Source organism: Meles meles, chromosome 4 (assembly GCF_922984935.1).
Source record: "Meles meles chromosome 4, mMelMel3.1 paternal haplotype, whole genome shotgun sequence".
Lineage (NCBI taxonomy): Eukaryota > Metazoa > Chordata > Mammalia > Carnivora > Mustelidae > Meles > Meles meles.
In genome coordinates, this window is record NC_060069.1 from 38,819,453 (window position 1) to 38,838,322 (window position 18,870).

At 39.3% G+C, this 18,870-nt stretch overlaps 1 protein-coding gene across 3 annotated transcripts in view; it reads right to left on the reverse strand.

Annotated features, from left to right (window-relative positions):
• Positions 1-14,538: 14,538 nt before the first annotated feature.
• Positions 14,539-18,870, reverse strand: part of POLQ (DNA polymerase theta) — a 158,364-nt gene continuing 154,032 nt past the window's right edge. For all 3 annotated transcript variants that reach the window (XM_046001419.1, XM_046001420.1, XM_046001421.1), the window contains 3 exons: positions 18,090-18,243; positions 15,986-16,101; positions 14,539-15,521 (listed from right to left, as the gene is read on the reverse strand). In XM_046001419.1, the coding sequence (XP_045857375.1) occupies positions 15,408-15,521; positions 15,986-16,101; positions 18,090-18,243 (384 nt within the window). In that variant the 3' untranslated portion in view covers positions 14,539-15,407. The remainder of the gene's footprint in view (positions 15,522-15,985; positions 16,102-18,089; positions 18,244-18,870) is intronic.

Sequence of the window (18,870 nt, forward strand, 5' to 3'; positions counted from 1 at the left end):
CCCCAATCAATACTACCCCTGTGTATAAACTAGTTTTAATCCCCCTTTATCTCGGGAATGTTGAGTCCTTTTACCAAGATATCGAGATACACCCAGGAAGAATCAAAATAACCTTCCTTGCCCAAACTGAGAATTTATAATCACCCTCCCATCTTTTCCTTCTGTCAGTGTTTCTTTGTATTTGTTTTTGTTCTGGTAGTATATAAATCTTATACTTGGGGTTAATTTTGGCTGGCTTTTTTTTTTTTTCTTGTCATTTACTTTTGTCAGTATTTTTGTTTGTTTTTGTTTGTATACTTTATAAATCTTACCATTGGGTCCCATTCAGGCTGGATCTTCTCTCTCTCTCTCTCTCTCTCTTTTATTTTTTTCTTGTCTCTCTCTCCCTCTCTCTCTCTCTCTCTCTCTCTCTCTCTGTCTTTTTTTCTTTTTTCTTTTTTCTTTATTTTTGGTGGGGACTGCCAATTGCTCAGAAGCATTCCAAGGTGCACATTGCCTGTACCACAGTTGATACATTCAGCTGCACATCCCCTCATCCATCTCTCACTAGGAGAGATGACTAGGAGGAGGAATGCCCAACAGAGGAAAAATTCAGAGAGTGTGCCCTCTCCTTCAGAGATATTGGATATGGGCATAAACAGTATGTTGAAAAGGGAATTTGGGCTAACAATTATCCAGGAAATGTCTAGGTTGGAGAAAACCATTAATGACAAAATGCAATTGATTAGGGCAGAAGTGAAAGCCACCAGGAAAGATGTTAATGTTATCAATGAGTTCCAATCTAATCTAAATTCTCTAACAGCTAGGGTAACTGAAGCACAAGATAGAATTAGTGATCTAGAGGACAAACTCGTAGAGAAAAAGAATCAGGAGGAGGTCTGGAACAAACAGCTTAGAAACCATGAAAACGGACTTAGGGAAATAAATGACGCCATGAAACATTCCAATGTCAGAATTATTGGAATCCCTGAGGGGGAGGAGAAAGAAAGAATGTTAGAGGATATAGTTGAACAACTTCTCCATGAGAATTTTCCCAATCTGGGGAATGGAACCAGTGTTTGTATCCTAGAGGCAGAAAGGTCTCCCCCAAGATCATAGAATCTAGAAATACCCCGAGACACCTGATTGTGACACTGATGAACCATAATTTTAGACAGGAACTCTTGAAAGCAGATAGGAGGAAGAGATTCCTTATGTACAGAGGAAGACCCATCAGAATAAGGTCAGACCGGTCCACAGAAACCTGGAAAGCCAGAAAGGGCTGGCAAGATATATTCAGGGCACTAAATGAGAAAAACATGCAGCCAACAATACTTTATCCAGCAAGACTGACATTCAAAATGGATGGAGAGATAAAGAGCTTCCAAAGTTTAAAAGAGTATGTGAACAACAAGCTGGCATTACAAGAAATATTAAAGGGGGGTTCTATAAAAGAAGAAAAACCCAAGAATATCACTGAACAGAAATTTATGGAGACAGTATATAGAAACAAGGACTTCACAGGTAATAAGATGTCAATAAAAATGTATCTCTCAATAATTACTCTCAAGGTGAATGGCCTAAATGCACCCATAAAATGGCACAGGGTTGCAGATTGGATAAAACGACAGGACCCATCCATATGTTGTCTACAAGAGACCCAATTTGAACCCAAGGATACATCCAGACTTAAAGTGAAGGGATGGAGAAGCATCTTTCATGCCAATGGACCTCAAAAGAAGGCCAGGGTAGTGATTCTCATATCAGATAAATTAGATTTTAAACTAGACTGTAGTCAGAGATACAGATGGACACTACATAATTCTTAAAGGGACTATGCACCAAGAAGATCTAACAATTGTAAATATTTATGCCCCCAATATTCAGCAGCCAACTACATAAGATAACTGTTAATAAGGAGTCATATTGATATGAATACATTATTAGTAGGGGACCTTAGCATGCTACTCTCAGAAATAGACAGATCATTCAAGCAGAAAATCAATAAAGAAACTAGAGCAAAAGACTCTACCCCCAAACTGCTAGAACTCATTCAGCAATTCAGTAATGTGGCAGGGTACAAAATCAATGTACAGAAATCAGTTGCTTTCTTATACACTAACAATGAAAATACAGAACCGGAAATTAGAGAATTGATTCCATTTACTATAGCACCAAGAACCCGTAAGATACCTGGGAAGAAGCCTAACGAAAGAGGTAAAGGATTTGTATTGAAGGAATGACAGAACACTCATGAAAGAAATTGAAGAAGACACAAAAAGATGGAGGATCATTCCATGCTCACGGATTGGAAGAATGAACATTGTTAAAATGTCTATACTACCTAGAGCAATCTATACTTTTAATGCCATTCTGATCAAAATTCCATTGGCATTTTTCAAAGAGCTGGAGCAAACAATCCTAAAATTTGTATGGAATCAGAAGAGACCCCAAATTGCTAAAGAAATGTTGAAAAAGGAAAACAAAACTGGGGGCATCAGGATGCCCAATTTCAAGCTTTACTACAAAGCTGTGATCAGAAGGACAGCATGCTACTGGCACAAAAACAGAACATAGACCAGTGGAACGGAGTAGAGAGCGCAGATACGGACCCTCAACTCTATGGTCAAATAATCTTCGACAAAGCAGAAAAAATATACAGTGGAAAAAAGACAGTCTCTTCAATAAATGGTGCTGGGAAAATTGGACAGCTATATGTAGAAGAAAGAAACTCGACCATTCTCTTACACCTTACACAAAGACAAACTCGAAATGGATAAAAGACCTCAACGTGAGACAGGAATCCATCAGAATCCTAGAGGAGAACATAGGCAGTAACCTCTTCGACATGGGTCACAGCAACTTCTTTCAAAATATGTCTCCAGGAGACTCAAGATGGCGGGGAAGTAGGAGGAGGCACCATTTCAACCTGTACCCTAAAGTGAGCTGATTACCTACCAAAGACCTCTGACCACCCATGAAATCAGCCTGAGATCAGAATTATACACGTCTGGATCTCTACAGGAGCAAGAAGATGCCAGTGGCAGGTAAAGCAGACTGGGAGCATCGGACTGATATTGAAAGATAAACAAAAGGGGGAGGGAGCCACCAGAGGTGACCGATTGGAAAGTAATACCCCAACACGAGAGTGCTCTGCCTCTGGGGACCAGCATTAACTTGGAGTCTGGTTGAAAGCACTCAAAAAACTAAGAGCAAAGGATTGTGGGGGGGGGGGGGTAATAGTGGGAACCTGGGCGGTTAGGGTCAGGGACCTAAGTCCCCATCCCCAGGACAGCCTCCCCTGGTGCTGAGCCAGAGAGAGTGCGGTGGAGAAATCAGGTCTCCGTCCCTGAGCCACCAGTGCGCCTGAACGCCAGCACGCCCGAGAACAAGTGGGGTCTGGCTCCTGTGAGGGGCTGGGAGCCTGGCCAGAGGGCAATCCTGAAACGCGCGCGTCCCACACCCTCCCTTGGGAGAGGTGCTCATAGGCACTAGCCTGGAGCTCTAGCATCCAGAAAAACCAGACATTCCCAGCCTGGGACAGCGGGAAAATCTCAGTGTGCGATCTCTGCTCGGAACCTCTGGCGGTCTGGAGCTGCCCAGACAGCCACCGCTGCCCTGGTTTTGGGTACAACGAGGATCTCCTGCATCCCCAGGGACAGTGACTCAGAATCAACTCTGCCAGCAGCTCTTGCAAAACATTCTGAGGCTTCTCTCTGAGAGGGAGGTCGGGGTGCAGTTTGCTCTCCTCTAAACCTCCAAAAACCATCAAAAGCTGTCAAGGCGAGAGAAAGCAGATGAAAGAACATAAAAACCCCCAGAGAACAAAAGGCTGAAAAAAAAAAAAAGTTTCCTCAGAGCTCACCCCCTTGAGGGGAGCAGGAGGACCTAACTCAGGGAACATCATTGTCTGAAAACCCACGTGGCAGGCCCCTCCCCCAGAAAACCAACCAGGAAAGAAAAAAAAAAAAAAAGACTACAAGAGAACAACCACCACTACTTCATAAATAAAACTTTTATTTTTAACTCTTTACCAATATTCTGGTTCTTTTTTTTATACATACAGATAATTTTTTAACCTATTTACCACCACATGGAGATGTCCAGTACATCAAATTCTTTAATAACCTTCTAACCTGAACTTTTTGATACATACACCCGTGTTTTTCTTTTGCTTTTCTATCTTTTAATTCTTTTTAAATTTTAACTTAGTTTAGTCTAGTTTATTCTTTTTTAATTTTCATTTTCTACTATACATATAGAGTTAAACTTCAAGGTAATCCCCTTTCCCCAATCAATGCTACCCCTATATGCAAACCAGTTTCTAATCCCCCTGTAACTTAGGAAAGTTGCGTCCCTTAACAAAAACATCAAGATACCTTTAGGAAGAATCAAAATAACCTTCCTCACCCACACTGAGAATTTATAACCACTCTCCCAATTTTTCCTTCTGTCAGTGTTTCTGTGAATTTGTGTTTGTCCTGATAATATATAAATCTTATACTTGGGGTTATTTCTGATGAGGTTCTTCCCTTTTTTTTTGCTTATATATATATTTTTTTTTCTCTTGTCATATACCTTTATCAGTCTTTCTGTTTGTCTGTTTTTGTTTGTATACTTCACAAATCTTACCTTGTGGCCCATTTGGGCTGAGCCTTCTCGTTTATCTTCCCTTTTTTTCCTATTTCTCTCTCTCTCTCTCTTTTTTTCCTTTTTTCTTTTCCCTTTTTTTTCTTTCTTCTTCTCTATTTCTTTTTCTTTTCTTTTTTCTCTCATTTGGGTGGGGAATCCTGATAGCACAGAAGCGTTCCAGGGTGCACATTGACTGCACCACAATTGATAAGGCCTGCTGCATCTGTTCAGTCATCATTAACCAAAATGACTTGGAGGAGGAATACACAACAGAAGAAAAATACAGAGGATGGGCCTTCTACAACAGAGCTAATGGCTATCGACATAGACAATATATCAGAAAAGGAATTCAGACTAACAATTACCCAGGAATAGCTAGGTTGGAGAAAGCCATGGATGACCAAACAGAATTGATTAGGGCAGAACTGAAAGCCACCAGGGATGATGTTCACAATGTTAGGGCAGAACTGAAAGCCACCAGGGATGATGTTCAAAATGCTCTCAGTGAGTTTCAATCTAATATAAATTCTCTAAAAGCTAGGGTAAATGAGACAGAAGATAGAATTAGTGATCTGGAGGATAAACAGAGAGAAAGGATCAGGAGGAGGCCTGGAACAAACAGCTCAGAAGCCATGAAAACAGAATCAGGGAAATAAACGATGCCATGAAACGTTCCAACGTCAGAATTATTGGAATCCCTGAAGGGGAGGAAAAAGAAAGAAGTCTAGAAGATATAGTGGAAGAAGTTGTCTATGAAAATTTTCCCAATCTCATGAATGGAAACAACGTTCATGTACTAGAGGCAGAGAGATTTCCTCCCAAGATTTTAGATTCTCAAAAGTCCTCACGACACCTTATAGTTAGAATGAGGAATTATGTTTCAAGAGAGACCCTCTTAAAAGCAGCTAGGACAAAAAAGCTCCTTACGTACAGAGGAAAGCCCATTAGAATAACGTCAGACCTTTCCACAGAGATCTGGCAAGCCAGGAAGGGCTGGCAAAATATATTCAGAGTACTAAATGAGAAGAACATGCAACCAAGAATCCTCTATCCAGCAAGACTGACATTTAAAATGGATGGAGAGATAAAGAGTTTCCAAGACCGGCAAGGCTTAAAAGACTATGCAACCACCAAGCCGACACTGCAGGAAATATTAAGGGGGGTCCTATAAAAGAGAAAAAATCCTAAGAATATCATTGAACAGAAATATAGAAACAAGCTACAGACAGAAAGACTTCAAAGGCAACAGGATGTCAATAAAAACCTATCTCTCAATAATCACTCTCAATGTGAATGGCCTAAATGCGCCCATAAAACGACACAGGGTTGCAGATTGGATAAAACGACAGGACCCATCCATATGTTGTCTACAAGAGACCCATTTTGAACCTAAGGATACCCCCAGACTGAAAGTGAAGGGATGGAGAAGCATCTTTCATGCTAATGGGCCTCAAAAGAAGGCCGGGGCAGCGATTCTCATATCAGATAAATTAGATTTTAAACTAAAGACTGTAGTCAGAGATACAGAAGGACACTACATATTTCTTAAAGGGACTATCCGCCAAGATGATCTATCAATTGTGAATATCTATGCCCCCAATATGGGAGCACCCAACTACATAAGAAAACTATTAATCAAGATAAAGAGTCATATTGATATGAATACAATAATAGTAGGAGATCTTAATACGCCTCTCTCAGAAATAGACAGATCATCGAAGCAGAAAATTAATAAAGAAATAAGAGCATTGAATGAAACATTGGACCAGATGGACCTCATCGACATATACAGAACATTCCACCCGAAAACAACAGAATACTCATTCTTCTCAAGTGCACATGGAACCTTCTCCAGAATAGACCACATACTGGGTCACAAAGCAGGACTCAACCGATACCAAAAGACTGACATTATTCCCTACATATTCTCAGATCACAATGCTTTGAAACTGGAACTCAATCACAAGGAAAAGTTCAGAAGGAACTCAAACACCTGGAAGCTAAAGACCACCTTGCTTAAGAATGCTTGGATCAACCAGGAGATCAAAGATGAACTTAAACAATTCATGGAAACCAATGAGAATGAAGACACCTCGGTCCAAAACCTATGGGATACAGCAAAGGCGGTTCTAAGGAGGAAATACATAGCCATCCAAGCCTCCCTCAAAAACATTGAAAAATCCAGAATACACCAGCTGTCTCTATACCTTGAAGAACTGGAGAATCAACAACAAATCAAACCAACTCCACATGCAAGAAGGGAAATAATCAAGATTAGAGCAGAGATCAATGAGGTAGAAACGAGAGATACAGTAGAACGTATCAATGAAACTAGAAGCTGGTTTTTTGAAAGAATCAATAAGATCGATAAACCCTTGGCCACACTAATCCAAAAGAAAAGAGAGAAAGCCCAAATTAATAAAATGATGAATGAAAAGGGAGACATAACAACTAACACCAAGGAAATAGAAACAATCATCAGAAATTATTACCAACAGTTATATGCCAATAAGCTAAGCAACCTAGATGAAATGGATGCATTCCTGGAAAGCTACAAACTCCCAGAATTGAACCAGGAAGAAATTGACAACCTGAATAGACTGATATCTAGTAATGAGATGGAAGCAATGATCAAAAACCTCCCAAAAAACAAGAGCCCAGGACCTGACGGATTCCCTGGGGAATTCTACCAAACATTCAAAGAAGAAATAACCCCACCTCCCAAAAAACAAGAACCCCGGACCTGACGGATTCCCTGGGGAATTCTACCAAACATTCAAAGAAGAAATAACCCCAATTCTCCTGAAGCTGTTCCAAAAAATTGAAGCAGAAGGAAAACTTCCAGACTCTTGTTATGAAGCCAGCATTACCCTGATCCCCAAACCAGGCAAAGACCCTACCAAAAAGGAGAATTTCAGACCAATATCACTGATGAATATGGATGCAAAGATTCTCAACAAGATCCTAGCAAACAGGATCCAGCAGCACATTCAAAAGATTATCCACCATGACCAGGAGGGATTCTTCCCTGGGTTGCAAGGTTGGTTCAACATTCGCAAATCAATTAATGTGATAGAACAAATCAATAAGAGAAGAGAGAAGAACCACATGGTCCTCTCAATTGATGATGCAGAAAAAGCATTTGACAAAATCCAGCATCCGTTCCTGATGAAAACGCTTCAAAGTATAGGGATAGAGGGAACATTCCTGAACTTCATAAAATCTATCTATGAAAGACCCACAGCAAATATCATCCTCAATGGGAAAAGCTTGCAGCCTTCCCGTTGAGATCAGGAACATGACAAGGATGCCCACTCTCACCACTCTTGTTCAACATAGTATTAGAAGGTCTAGCAACGGCAATCAGACAACAAAGAGAAATCAAAGGTATCCAAATTGGCAAGGAAGAAGTCAAACTCTCTCTCTTCGCAGATGACATGATTCTTTATATGGAAAACCCCAAAGACTCCACCCCCAAACTACTAGAACTCATACAGCAATTCAGTAACGTGGCAGGATACAAAGTCAATGTACAGAAGTCAGTGGCTTTCTTATACACTAACAATGAAAATACAGAAAGGGAAATTAGAGAATCGATTCCATTTACTATCGCACCAAGAACCATAAGATACCTGGGAATAAACCTAACCAAAGAGGTCAAGGACCTGTACTCGAGGAACTACAGAACACTCATGAAAGAAATTGAAGAAGACACAAAAAGATGGAAGACTGTTCCATGCTCTTGGATCAGAAGAATAAACATTGTTAAAATATCTATACTGCCTAGAGCAATCTATACTTTTAATGCCATTCCGATCAAAATTCCACCGGTATTTTTCAAAGAGCTGGAGCAAATAATCCTAAAATTTGTATGGAATCAGAAGAGACCCCGAATTGCTAAGGAAATGTTGAAAAACAAAAACAAAACTGGCGGCATCACGTTACCCGATTTCAAGCTTTACTACAAAGCTGTGATCACCAAGACAGCGTGGTACTGGCATAAAAACAGACACATAGACCAGTGGAATAGAGTGGAGAGCCCAGATATGGACCCTCAACTCTATGGGGAAATAATCTTCGACAAAACAGGAAAAAATATTCAATGGAAAAAAAAGAGTCTCTTCAATAAATGGTGCTGGGAAAACTGGACAGCAATATGTAGAAGAATGAAACTCGGCCGTTCTCTTACACCATACACAAAGATAAACTCGAAATGGATAAACGACCTCAACGTGAGACAGGAATCTATCAGAATCCTAGAGGAGAACATAGGCAGTAACCTCTTCGATATCAGCCACAGCAACTTCTTTCAAGATATATCTCCAAAAGCCAAGGAAACAAAAGTGAAAATGAACTTTTGGGACTTCATCAAGATCAAAAGCTTCTGCACAGCAAAGGAAACAGTCAACAAAACAAAAAGGCAACCCACGGAATGGGAGAAGATATTTGCAAATGACAGTACAGACAAAAGGTTGATATCCAGGATCTATAAAGAACTCCTCAAACTCAACACACACAAAGCAGATAATCATATCAAAAAATGGGCAGAAGATATGAACAGACACTTCTCCAATGAAGACATAGAAATGGCTATCAGACACATGAAAAAAATGTTCATTTTTCAAATGTTCAAATCTTCCTGTTTTTTGAAGATTATTTCACCATAGAGTTGAGGGTCCATATCTGGGCTCTCTACTCATTCATCATCACTAGCCATCAGGGAGATTCAAATTAAAACCACATTGAGATACCACCTGACACCAGTTAGAATGGCCAAAATTAGCAAGACAGGAAACAACGTGTGTTGGATAGCATGTGGAGAAAGCGGAACCCTCTTACACTGTTGGTGGGAATGCAAGTTAATGCAGCCACTTTGGAGAACAGTGTGAAGATTCCTCAAGAAATTAAGAATAGAGCTTCCTTATGACCCTGTAATTGCACTGCTGAGTATTTACCCCAAAGATACAGATGGAGGAAAAGAAGGGCCATCTGTACCCCAATGTTTATTGCAGCAATGGCTACAGTCGCCAAACAGTGGAAAGAACCAAGATGCCCTTCAACGGATGAATGGATAAGGAAGATGTGGTACATCTACACAATGGAGTATTATGCCTCCATCAGAAAGGATGAATACCCAACTTTTGAATCAACATGGATGGGACTGGAAGAGATTATGCTGAGCGAAATAAGTCAAGCAGAGAGAGTCAAGTATCATATGGCCTCACTTATTTGTGGAGCATAACAAATAACATGGAGGACATGGGGAGATGGAGAGGAGAGGGAGTTGAGGGAAACTTGAAGGGGAGATGAACCATGAGAGACTATGGACTCTGAAAAACAACCAGAGGGTTTTGAAGGGGCGGGGGAGTGAGAGGTTGAGGAACCATGTGGTGGGTAATAGGGAGTGCCCGTACTTCATGGAGCACTGGGTGTGATGCCAAAACAATGAACACTGTTATGCTGTAAACAAACAAATAAACAAATTAAAAAAATGTGTCTCCAAAGGCATAGGAAATAAAAGTGAAAATGAACTTGTGGGACTTCATCAAAGTCAAAAACTTCTGCACAGCAAAGGAAATAGTCAACAAAATGATGAGGAAACCCACAGAATGGGAGAAGATATTTGCAAAGGACAATACAAAGAGCTGATATCCAGGAACTATAAAGAACTCCTCGGGGTGCCTGGGTGGCTCAGTGGGGTAAGCCTTGCCTCCAGCGCAGGTCATGATCCCAGTGTCCTGGGTTGGAGCCCCGAATCGGGCTCTCTGCTCAGCAGGGAGCCCTCTTCCTCTCCTCTCTCTGCCTGACTCTCTGCCTACTTGTGATCTCTGTCAAACAAACAAACAAATAAATAAACAAATAAATAATCTTTTTTTACAGTTTTTTAAATTTGTTTATTTATTTATTTATTTATTTTGAGAATCTTTGCATCCATATTCATCAGCGATATTGGTCTGAAATTCTCCTTTTTGATAGGGTCTTAGCCTGGTTTGGGGATCAGGGTAATGCTGGCCTGCTCAGCAGGGAGCCTGCTTCCTCTCCTCTCCTCTGCCTGACTCTCTGCCTACGTGTGATCTCTGTGAAATAAATAAATAAATAAATAAATAATAAATAAATAAATAAATCTTAAAAAAAAAAGCACTCCTGAAACTCAACACACACAAAACAGATAATCATTGCAAAAAATGGGCAGAAGATATGAACCGACACTTTTCCAATGAAGACATACAAATGGCTAACAGGCACATGAAAAAATGTGCATCACCACTAGCCATCAGGGAGATTCAAATCAAAACCACATTGAGATACCACTTTACACCAGTAAGAATGGCCAAAATTAACAAAACAGTAAACAAGAAGTGTTGGGAGAGTATGTGGAGAAAGGGGAACCCTCTTACACTGTTGGTGGGCATGCAAGTTGGTGCAGCCACTTTGGAAAACAGTGTGGAGATTCCTTAAGAAATGAAAAATAGAGGGCTGCCTGGGAGACTCAGTGGGTTAAGCCTCCACCTTCAGCTCAGATCATGATCTCAGGGTTCTGGGATCAAGCCCCATATCAGGCACTGTGCTCAGCGGTGACCCTGCTTCCCTCTCTCTCTCTACTTGCCTCCCTGCCTACTTGTGATCTCTGTCTGTCAAATAAATAAATAAAATCTTTTTAAAAAATAAAAGAAAACTACAGTTGAGGAAAGAATCAAAGATGACACAAATAAATGGAAAGGCATCCTGTGTTCATGGACTGGAGGAATTAGTAATGTTGAAATGTTTATAATACCCCAAACTATATATAGATTCAATGCAATCCCTACCAAGATTCCAATGGCATTTTTTACAGAAGGAGAAAAAACAATCCTAAAATTGTTTTTATAATTTTTTACAACACGTGAGAAAAAAAGAACAAAGCAGGGGGCATCACACTGCCTGATTTCAAACTATATCATAAATCTATAGTAATCAAAACAGTATGGTATTCACGTAAAAACAGACACAAAAACCAATGGAACAAAATTGAGAACCCAGAAATAAACTGACATGTTTAAGTCAACTAACATTAGACAAGGAATCCAAGAATACTTAGTGGAGGAAGGACAGTCTCTTCAATAAATGGTGTTGGGAAAATTGGATATTCACATCTAAAAGAATAAAACTAAACCTCTATCTTATACTTTAATTCACAAAAATTAATTGGAAATGAAAGACTTAAATTTAAGACCTGAAACCATGAAACTCCTTGGAAAGAATCATAAGAAAAAAGCTCCTGACATAGGTACTAGCAATGAATTTTTGATATGACACCTAAAGTGACAAAATAAAAAACAAGTGAGATGACATCAAACTAAAAAGCTTCTGCACATCAAAAGAATCAATAAAATGAAAATATAACTAGTAGAATGAAAAAAAATACTTGCAAATCTGATAAGGAGCCAATATCTAATACATATTAAAACTCATACAACTCATTAGCAAAACAAAAACAAAAACAAAAAACCCCACAAAACCCCCCTAATTAATCAAATAAAAAATGGGTCGAAGATCTTCATAGACATTTTTCCAACGAAGATTCACAAATGGCCAACAGGTACAAGAAAATGTGCACAACGTCAGTAATCATCAGGAAATCATAAATCAAAACCTCACACCCATTAGAAAGGCTATCATAAAAAAGACAAGAAATTAGTGTTGGCTAGAATGTGGAGAAAGGAGGACCCTTGTGTGCTGTTAGTGGGAAAGCAAACTGGTGCAGTCATTGTGGAAACCAGTACGAAGGTTTCCGAAAAAAATTAAGAATAGGACTACCATGTGATCTAGTAATTCCACTCCTGGGTATTTACCTGAAGGAAACAGGAACACTTATGAAAGAGGTATCTGTTGTCCCTCTGTTAACATCATTTACAATAACCAAGATATGTAGATAACCTATATGTCCATTGGTGGATGAATACATAAAGAAATTGTGGACTATATATTCAATGGAATATTTAGCCATTAAAAAAAAGGAAATTCTGCCATTTGAGACAATATGGATGGCCCTTAAGGGAATAATGCTAGGTGAAATAAATCATACAGAGAATGACAAGTATTGTATGATCTCACTTATATGTGGAATCTTTTTTATTTTTAAGATTTTATTTATTTGACAGACAGATCACAAGTAGGTGGAGAGGCAGGCAGAGAGAAAGGAGGTAGCAGGCTTCCTGCTGAGCATCGAGCCCCATGCGGGGCTCAATCCCAGGACTCTGGGATCATGACCTGAACTGAAGGCAGAGGCTTAACCCACCTAGCCACCCAGGCACCCTGGTATGTGGGATCTTTAAAAAAAATAATGAACTCATAGAAAAAGAGATCAGATATGTGGTTACCAGAGGTCAAGTGTAGGGGAAGGGGAGAGTTAGAAAAGATGGTTCAAAAGGTACAGACTTCCAGTTACAAGAGAAATAGGCACTGGGGATGTGATGTACAACATGATGACTATAGCTAACACTACTGGATTGTATATTTGAAATTTGCCAAGAGAGTAAATTCTAAATGTTCTCATCACAAGGAAAAAAACTATCCTTTTTTTTTTCGTATCTAAATGAGGTGATGGATGTTAACTTATTTTGATAATCATTTCACAATATATATAAGTCAAGTCATTATGGTGTACACCTTAAACTTATACAGTGCTGTGTGTTGATTATATTTCAATAAAACTGAAAAACAAATAACACTGATTATTATCTTACAGTTTGGAAGGTCAGAAGTCCGATATAAACTTATTAGGCTGAAGATAAGGCATTGGCAGGGCTGCGTCACTTCTGGAGGTTGTAGGGGGAGAATCCACATCTATTCCATTGTCTTTTCCAGCTTCCAGAGACTGCCTGCATTCCTTGGCTGATGGCCCCTTCCTCCATCTTTAAAGTCAGCAGTGCAACTCCTTCGAATCTCAATCTAACATCTTCACCATTCTCCTCTGATTCTGACCATCTGCCTTCCCCTTATGAGGACCAATGTGTTAATATTAGAACCACGTAGATAATTTCCCCGTCTCAAGATCTCCACCTTAATCACCTAAGCAATGTCCCTTTTAACATGAAATATAACATGGTTGCAGGTCTGGGGAATTAAGATGGGGATGGGGGGAATTATTCTGCTTACCACAGTGCTCATCTGTTATTTACATCATGATTTGTGGACCAAAGAGCTACCAATGAAGTGTGAACTTGCTGCAGTTACTGAGATAATATACCATGAGAACTGAAATTTGAATTCTGTGATTAGGGGCACTAGTCTTATTTAAGTAAACCATGGTAACTGGAGTTTGCATATAACTTAATCATGCATAGCAAGGGCTGCCTGTTTTAAGTCCAGTTGATAAGTCAAAAGGATGAGAAGATGCATGGGACTACACATCCAGAGCCACTGCTGCAGAAGATCAGGTGGAAATGACCTATATGTCTGCACTCATGTTTAGAGAAGAAGAGAAGAGCCTTCTCTTGTGCTGGATCTCAATATTGACAGCAGTACAGCTTTTCTCTCTGAGAAACATGGTATAGGTAAATATGGAAAAAAAAACTCAAGAAATAATGATATAACTTCCCTCTTATCTTTGCCATCTTCTGCTTACTCCCTCTCAGCCCCCAAAAAACATGTCTGAGTATTTTGTGCACTAACATGCAAGTACTAATAGTGTACTCTACTTTGTTTATAAAGCAACTGTTTTTTTTTTTTAATTTCTGGTTAATAAACATAAAAGAACTTTTCTGATAACTGATTATGAAATAAGAAACATTTTCTATGTGTACAGACATTTCTGAACCTATTTAACAATGCAAACCCTAGAATAAATAACTAGGAACTCAGCTTTTGGACACTCTTAGATGAAACACAATTTAAAAAACTGAAATATTGATATAAATTTCTCATAGATTCATTTTATTTCAACAGCAAGAAAGTCAGTATTACACATTTGATTGGAATTATAAAATATCATCTCTTTAGCATGGGTATTCTCACCACACCACAAACACAGAAAGGGGCACTAAGAGATGGATATGGAGGTGTCTTCCTTCTCTGGCATTATATATTAAACTGCAGTATAAACTTCTGATCTTACAGAACAGGATACCTCTTGAAGGGGTGTAGCTTATTTTATAATACCTAAGTATTGCAATACATTCATTGCATGAATTGAGGTGGGAAAAGGAGAAGAAACACCATCTCATGAAAATCCATTCCTGGACAACAACCATACCAAGCCTACCACTTTACAGACTTCAGAATTTATTAGCCAATGCTGCTTACAAAGACGATTCTGGCAGTCTTAAATGAATATTGGACAAAAAAATCACACACGATGCCTAACCGTGGTAGTCTATGAGAGACTAAATCTCTATCTGCCTATGGTTCCTGCTGGGGTCTGCATCACAAGTGTGAAGCACAGGGCTGGAAATGCTCCCAAGACAGCAGTTCCACTGTCTTCACGCTTCACACAGGTGAGACCCAAAGTGCTAAGTGCATATTTTAATCACATGTTCTGAACCCGTTTAGAGCCACAAAAAGCTAGAAAAGGCGATTTCAGTCCCTCTTTGAGAGCGAATACAATCATTATACTTGGTATTTTGCCTCAAAAAAAGTTTCTTCACACTATAGAGAATAAAGTCTGACATACATTTTGAAACTCTCACTAACATCACTATTCCACTTCCATCAAGACTTGAGAGTTGGTCTTCCTGAAATACATGAAAGGGTAATCTCTCTTCCACATGGTTGTACCTACACCAGGCTTCCCAACAAGGACTTCGTCATCTATACAATTATACATCAAAGTCCTTCAGCTCTCCCCAGCTTGCACCTATTTTCACTTTCACTTTCAGTTTCACAGAAAGTTCTATGGCACTTTCCATTTCATTCTTGACAATCTGAGCTACCTGCAAAAAAAAAAAAAAAAAAAAAAAAAAAAAGAAGAAAAAAAGAGGTTAACAAACTCTCTTCCCAAAGAATGTTTCCCAACCCACCACTGAGGTGATAAGCCAGACTGCAGCTCTTCACCTCATGGCTCTTAAAACTCAAAATCCAAAAAGAAAAAGGCATTCCAAACTGGTCTGCACTGATGAGCCGGAGCTCTGCCAGTTTCAGTGAGAATGTTGTTTTTAAACCCTCAGGGCAAGATTCTCATCTAACTTCTCCCAAACAAAAACAGACTTGCATCAAAAGTTTCTTTAAAAATGAGTATGAAACTGAGCACTCTTAGCTCTTTCTCTACCCTTATGGACTCAACATTTATATAGTCATCCTGGGGTTCCAGGGAAGGGTTCCAGAAACCTCATGCACCTTAACTTGACCTTCAGCATCTTAGTGTTCTATGAAATGGATGCAAACCCTGCAAAAATACCTGAACAACATCCTCTTCTGCCACTTCATATAAGAGCTCATCATGGAGTTGAAGGATGAAGAACCCTCCTCTGATTGGGGAGAACATCCCTTGCAGTTTCCTCTTTGGTAACAATCCTATTCCATGAAAAAAGTAGGAAAACTGATCAGCATGTCACCATGCTATAGAATAGGGTTTTGTTTGTTTGTTTGTTTGTTTTTAGGGATTTTGAGAAACTCTGGAGAATTTTAATTAAGAGATTAAAATATATAAGATTTAGAACTATTAGGAAAGTATCTACTTGCTGACTTCCCACCTATTAGGTAAACTCAAAACTCTACCAGCTTCCTCCCAGAAAGGAGGAACATAACAAAGAAGTCAGTAAATGGAGTTTGAAGAACTCTTCTCCAAAAGACGTCATCTAATATTTCCTATAAACAACCAACATCTTCACTTTCCATTGTGCCCTTACTACCAACTTCTCTAAATAATAGCACCAGAGTAGTATGAGGCCTGATCCCTGCCCCAGGAAAGTGAGCTGGTATTGTCTTTAGGCGGTTTATAAGGACACTCCCTGATATCTTATGGCCAGAAGTGTCACTGTGGTAGAACTGGGGTTTTACCAATTGGACCACATGCAACAAATAAGTAATTATAAACCCAGGGTCCAAATGAGGACTTCAGAGACTACTTCAAGTTATGTGTTAGAGTCTGTATCTGTACATTTTTTGTGGAGTGATCTTTCAGCATATTCTCAAAAGAGCCTATAACTCCACTGTATCAGACTTAGTTACATCTCCTCACAAGCTGGGCCTATTGGTACAGATTATGCCCACTAATCACTAAGATAAGGTTACTTTAGAGTAACTGCCCTTAATCATTTCCCCGTATCTCAGAGCAGTCCTTCTTCTCTGCCATCCAAATTTCCCACTGATCATTCGAGGCAGCACAAACACGATCTTCCTTATATCTGGTGCTTCTCTCAGAGAGGGTTCTTCAACTGTCATAATCTGCAGCCCAAATTTATTCACAAGTAGTTCTTACAGGGTAAGAGAGCAAAGACAGATGAGGCTGTGGCAAGCTGCTTCCATCCCAGGGCCACAAAGGCTGTGCATCTATCTGTTTGCCAGCTGACTAAAATCTGCTCTGCCCCACCAGGCCCCACTTAGCTCACATCGTTGGTTATCAGGATGCTTTTCTGCTTTCCAGTCACCATACCTTCATTCTCTGGATTTCCTGTTGCTCTTTGGCTTCTGATCCCAAATGCTATGACCCTCCTTCTTCCTGTGTGGGCTGCTTCCTGGGGCTCAGCTGACCCACCACTACCTCTAACCCAGCACAAGCCCAGGAAATGATCCTCAGGGACATACCCACATTGCCTTCTACCCACTCCAAAAGCTGTTATTGTCCATATCCTCATTCTGGACCTGCATCACTCTGCTGTGAACAGTTCTGTAAATATTTCAGTCACAGATTACATCTTCCCTTTCTTTCCTTCAATTTTAAACTCAAAAGAGGTTGATAACTTCTATTTTCAAATCCCCTACAGCACACATTATGGTATTATCACCCAAATTAGTTTGATCATTTATTCTCCCTATAAAGAGAGAGAATGTGTTATATGTGGTATGAGTGTGGTGTTTGTGTGCACACTGATTGCCATACAAAAAAATGTTGAATGAGTAGCCTTAGATATTAGTGGGGGAAGTAAGTAAGACAATAAAATTAATAATCCTCATGTGATGGGCAAGTCTTTATACCTATATATTTTTGTATGTAAGTGAACATCTTTATATCTGTGTGACTGACTGTATTATTCTCTGCAATGTATATGTATGTCTCTTCTAGAAATATGTTGACATATTGTGAGTTTATTATTATTTTCAAATGTTAATATATGTTTTTGAATTTCCTGTTTAAATTTCTAATATGGTAAATATTAGTATATGTAAACTACATAAAGAAAAGTTCTTTGGGACCCTTAGTAATTCTGAGAATATAAAGACATCATGAGACCAAAACATTTGAAAACTGCTGAAAAATAATGAGTAAAATGCTTCCCTTTTTCTTTTCTGACACAATTAATCTCACTACATTATAGCAGGGTTTTCATTTATGAACAAACCTGTTCTGTCACTTTGGAGCATACTCTCCCGATGACCATGGGACTTGAAGGTTGAGTGGAAGGTCTCTAACTGCTTCTGAATGTTAACTGTGGCTATTTTAACAATATCAGCCGCCGAACCTTGGACTGTTGTGTTGATAGCCTGACGCTCAGCCTATGAAAATAAATAACAAGGACTCCATCAGATATACCTACATGGTTTCATACCTGCTTTTAGTATCCACAGATCAGTGCTCACATCTGTAAACTCGACCAAGATGTAACCAGGACATCAACTATTAAGCTGCATCCTAACAACTAGAATGATCTAGGGCTCTAGATTCTGGGCTATTGTCTACATGAAAACAGTCTAAATAGAAGAAGATCAGATTGCTTCAGTTTAGAAATCTTCAACATTCCATAATCAAAAACTGCATTACACTTAAAATGTACTTAGTAGTTCAAAATTATTTCACAAACATATATATCATCAATGTTATAGTTCTAAACTTCACTCTAAAAGATCTATTTCTTAAGGTACAATTCCTTTTAAGCCTAAATAGATATAAGTAGAATATCATTCTTTGTGATGTGAGAATGTTCCAAGCACATCTTCTATATCAGTGGCTTCTTGGTCCTATGTAGAGTTTGGCCCCCAGAGCATTTGGAGCCCTCTGGTTTGAATTAGAGCTTTCTTATGGGCTGGGGTTAATCATTAACTGGTAGTGAAAATGCATACCCTAGATTTCTAGATATTAAGTTAGAACTTCCCCAAAACTTGCTGCCATGAACTGCTTGGCAG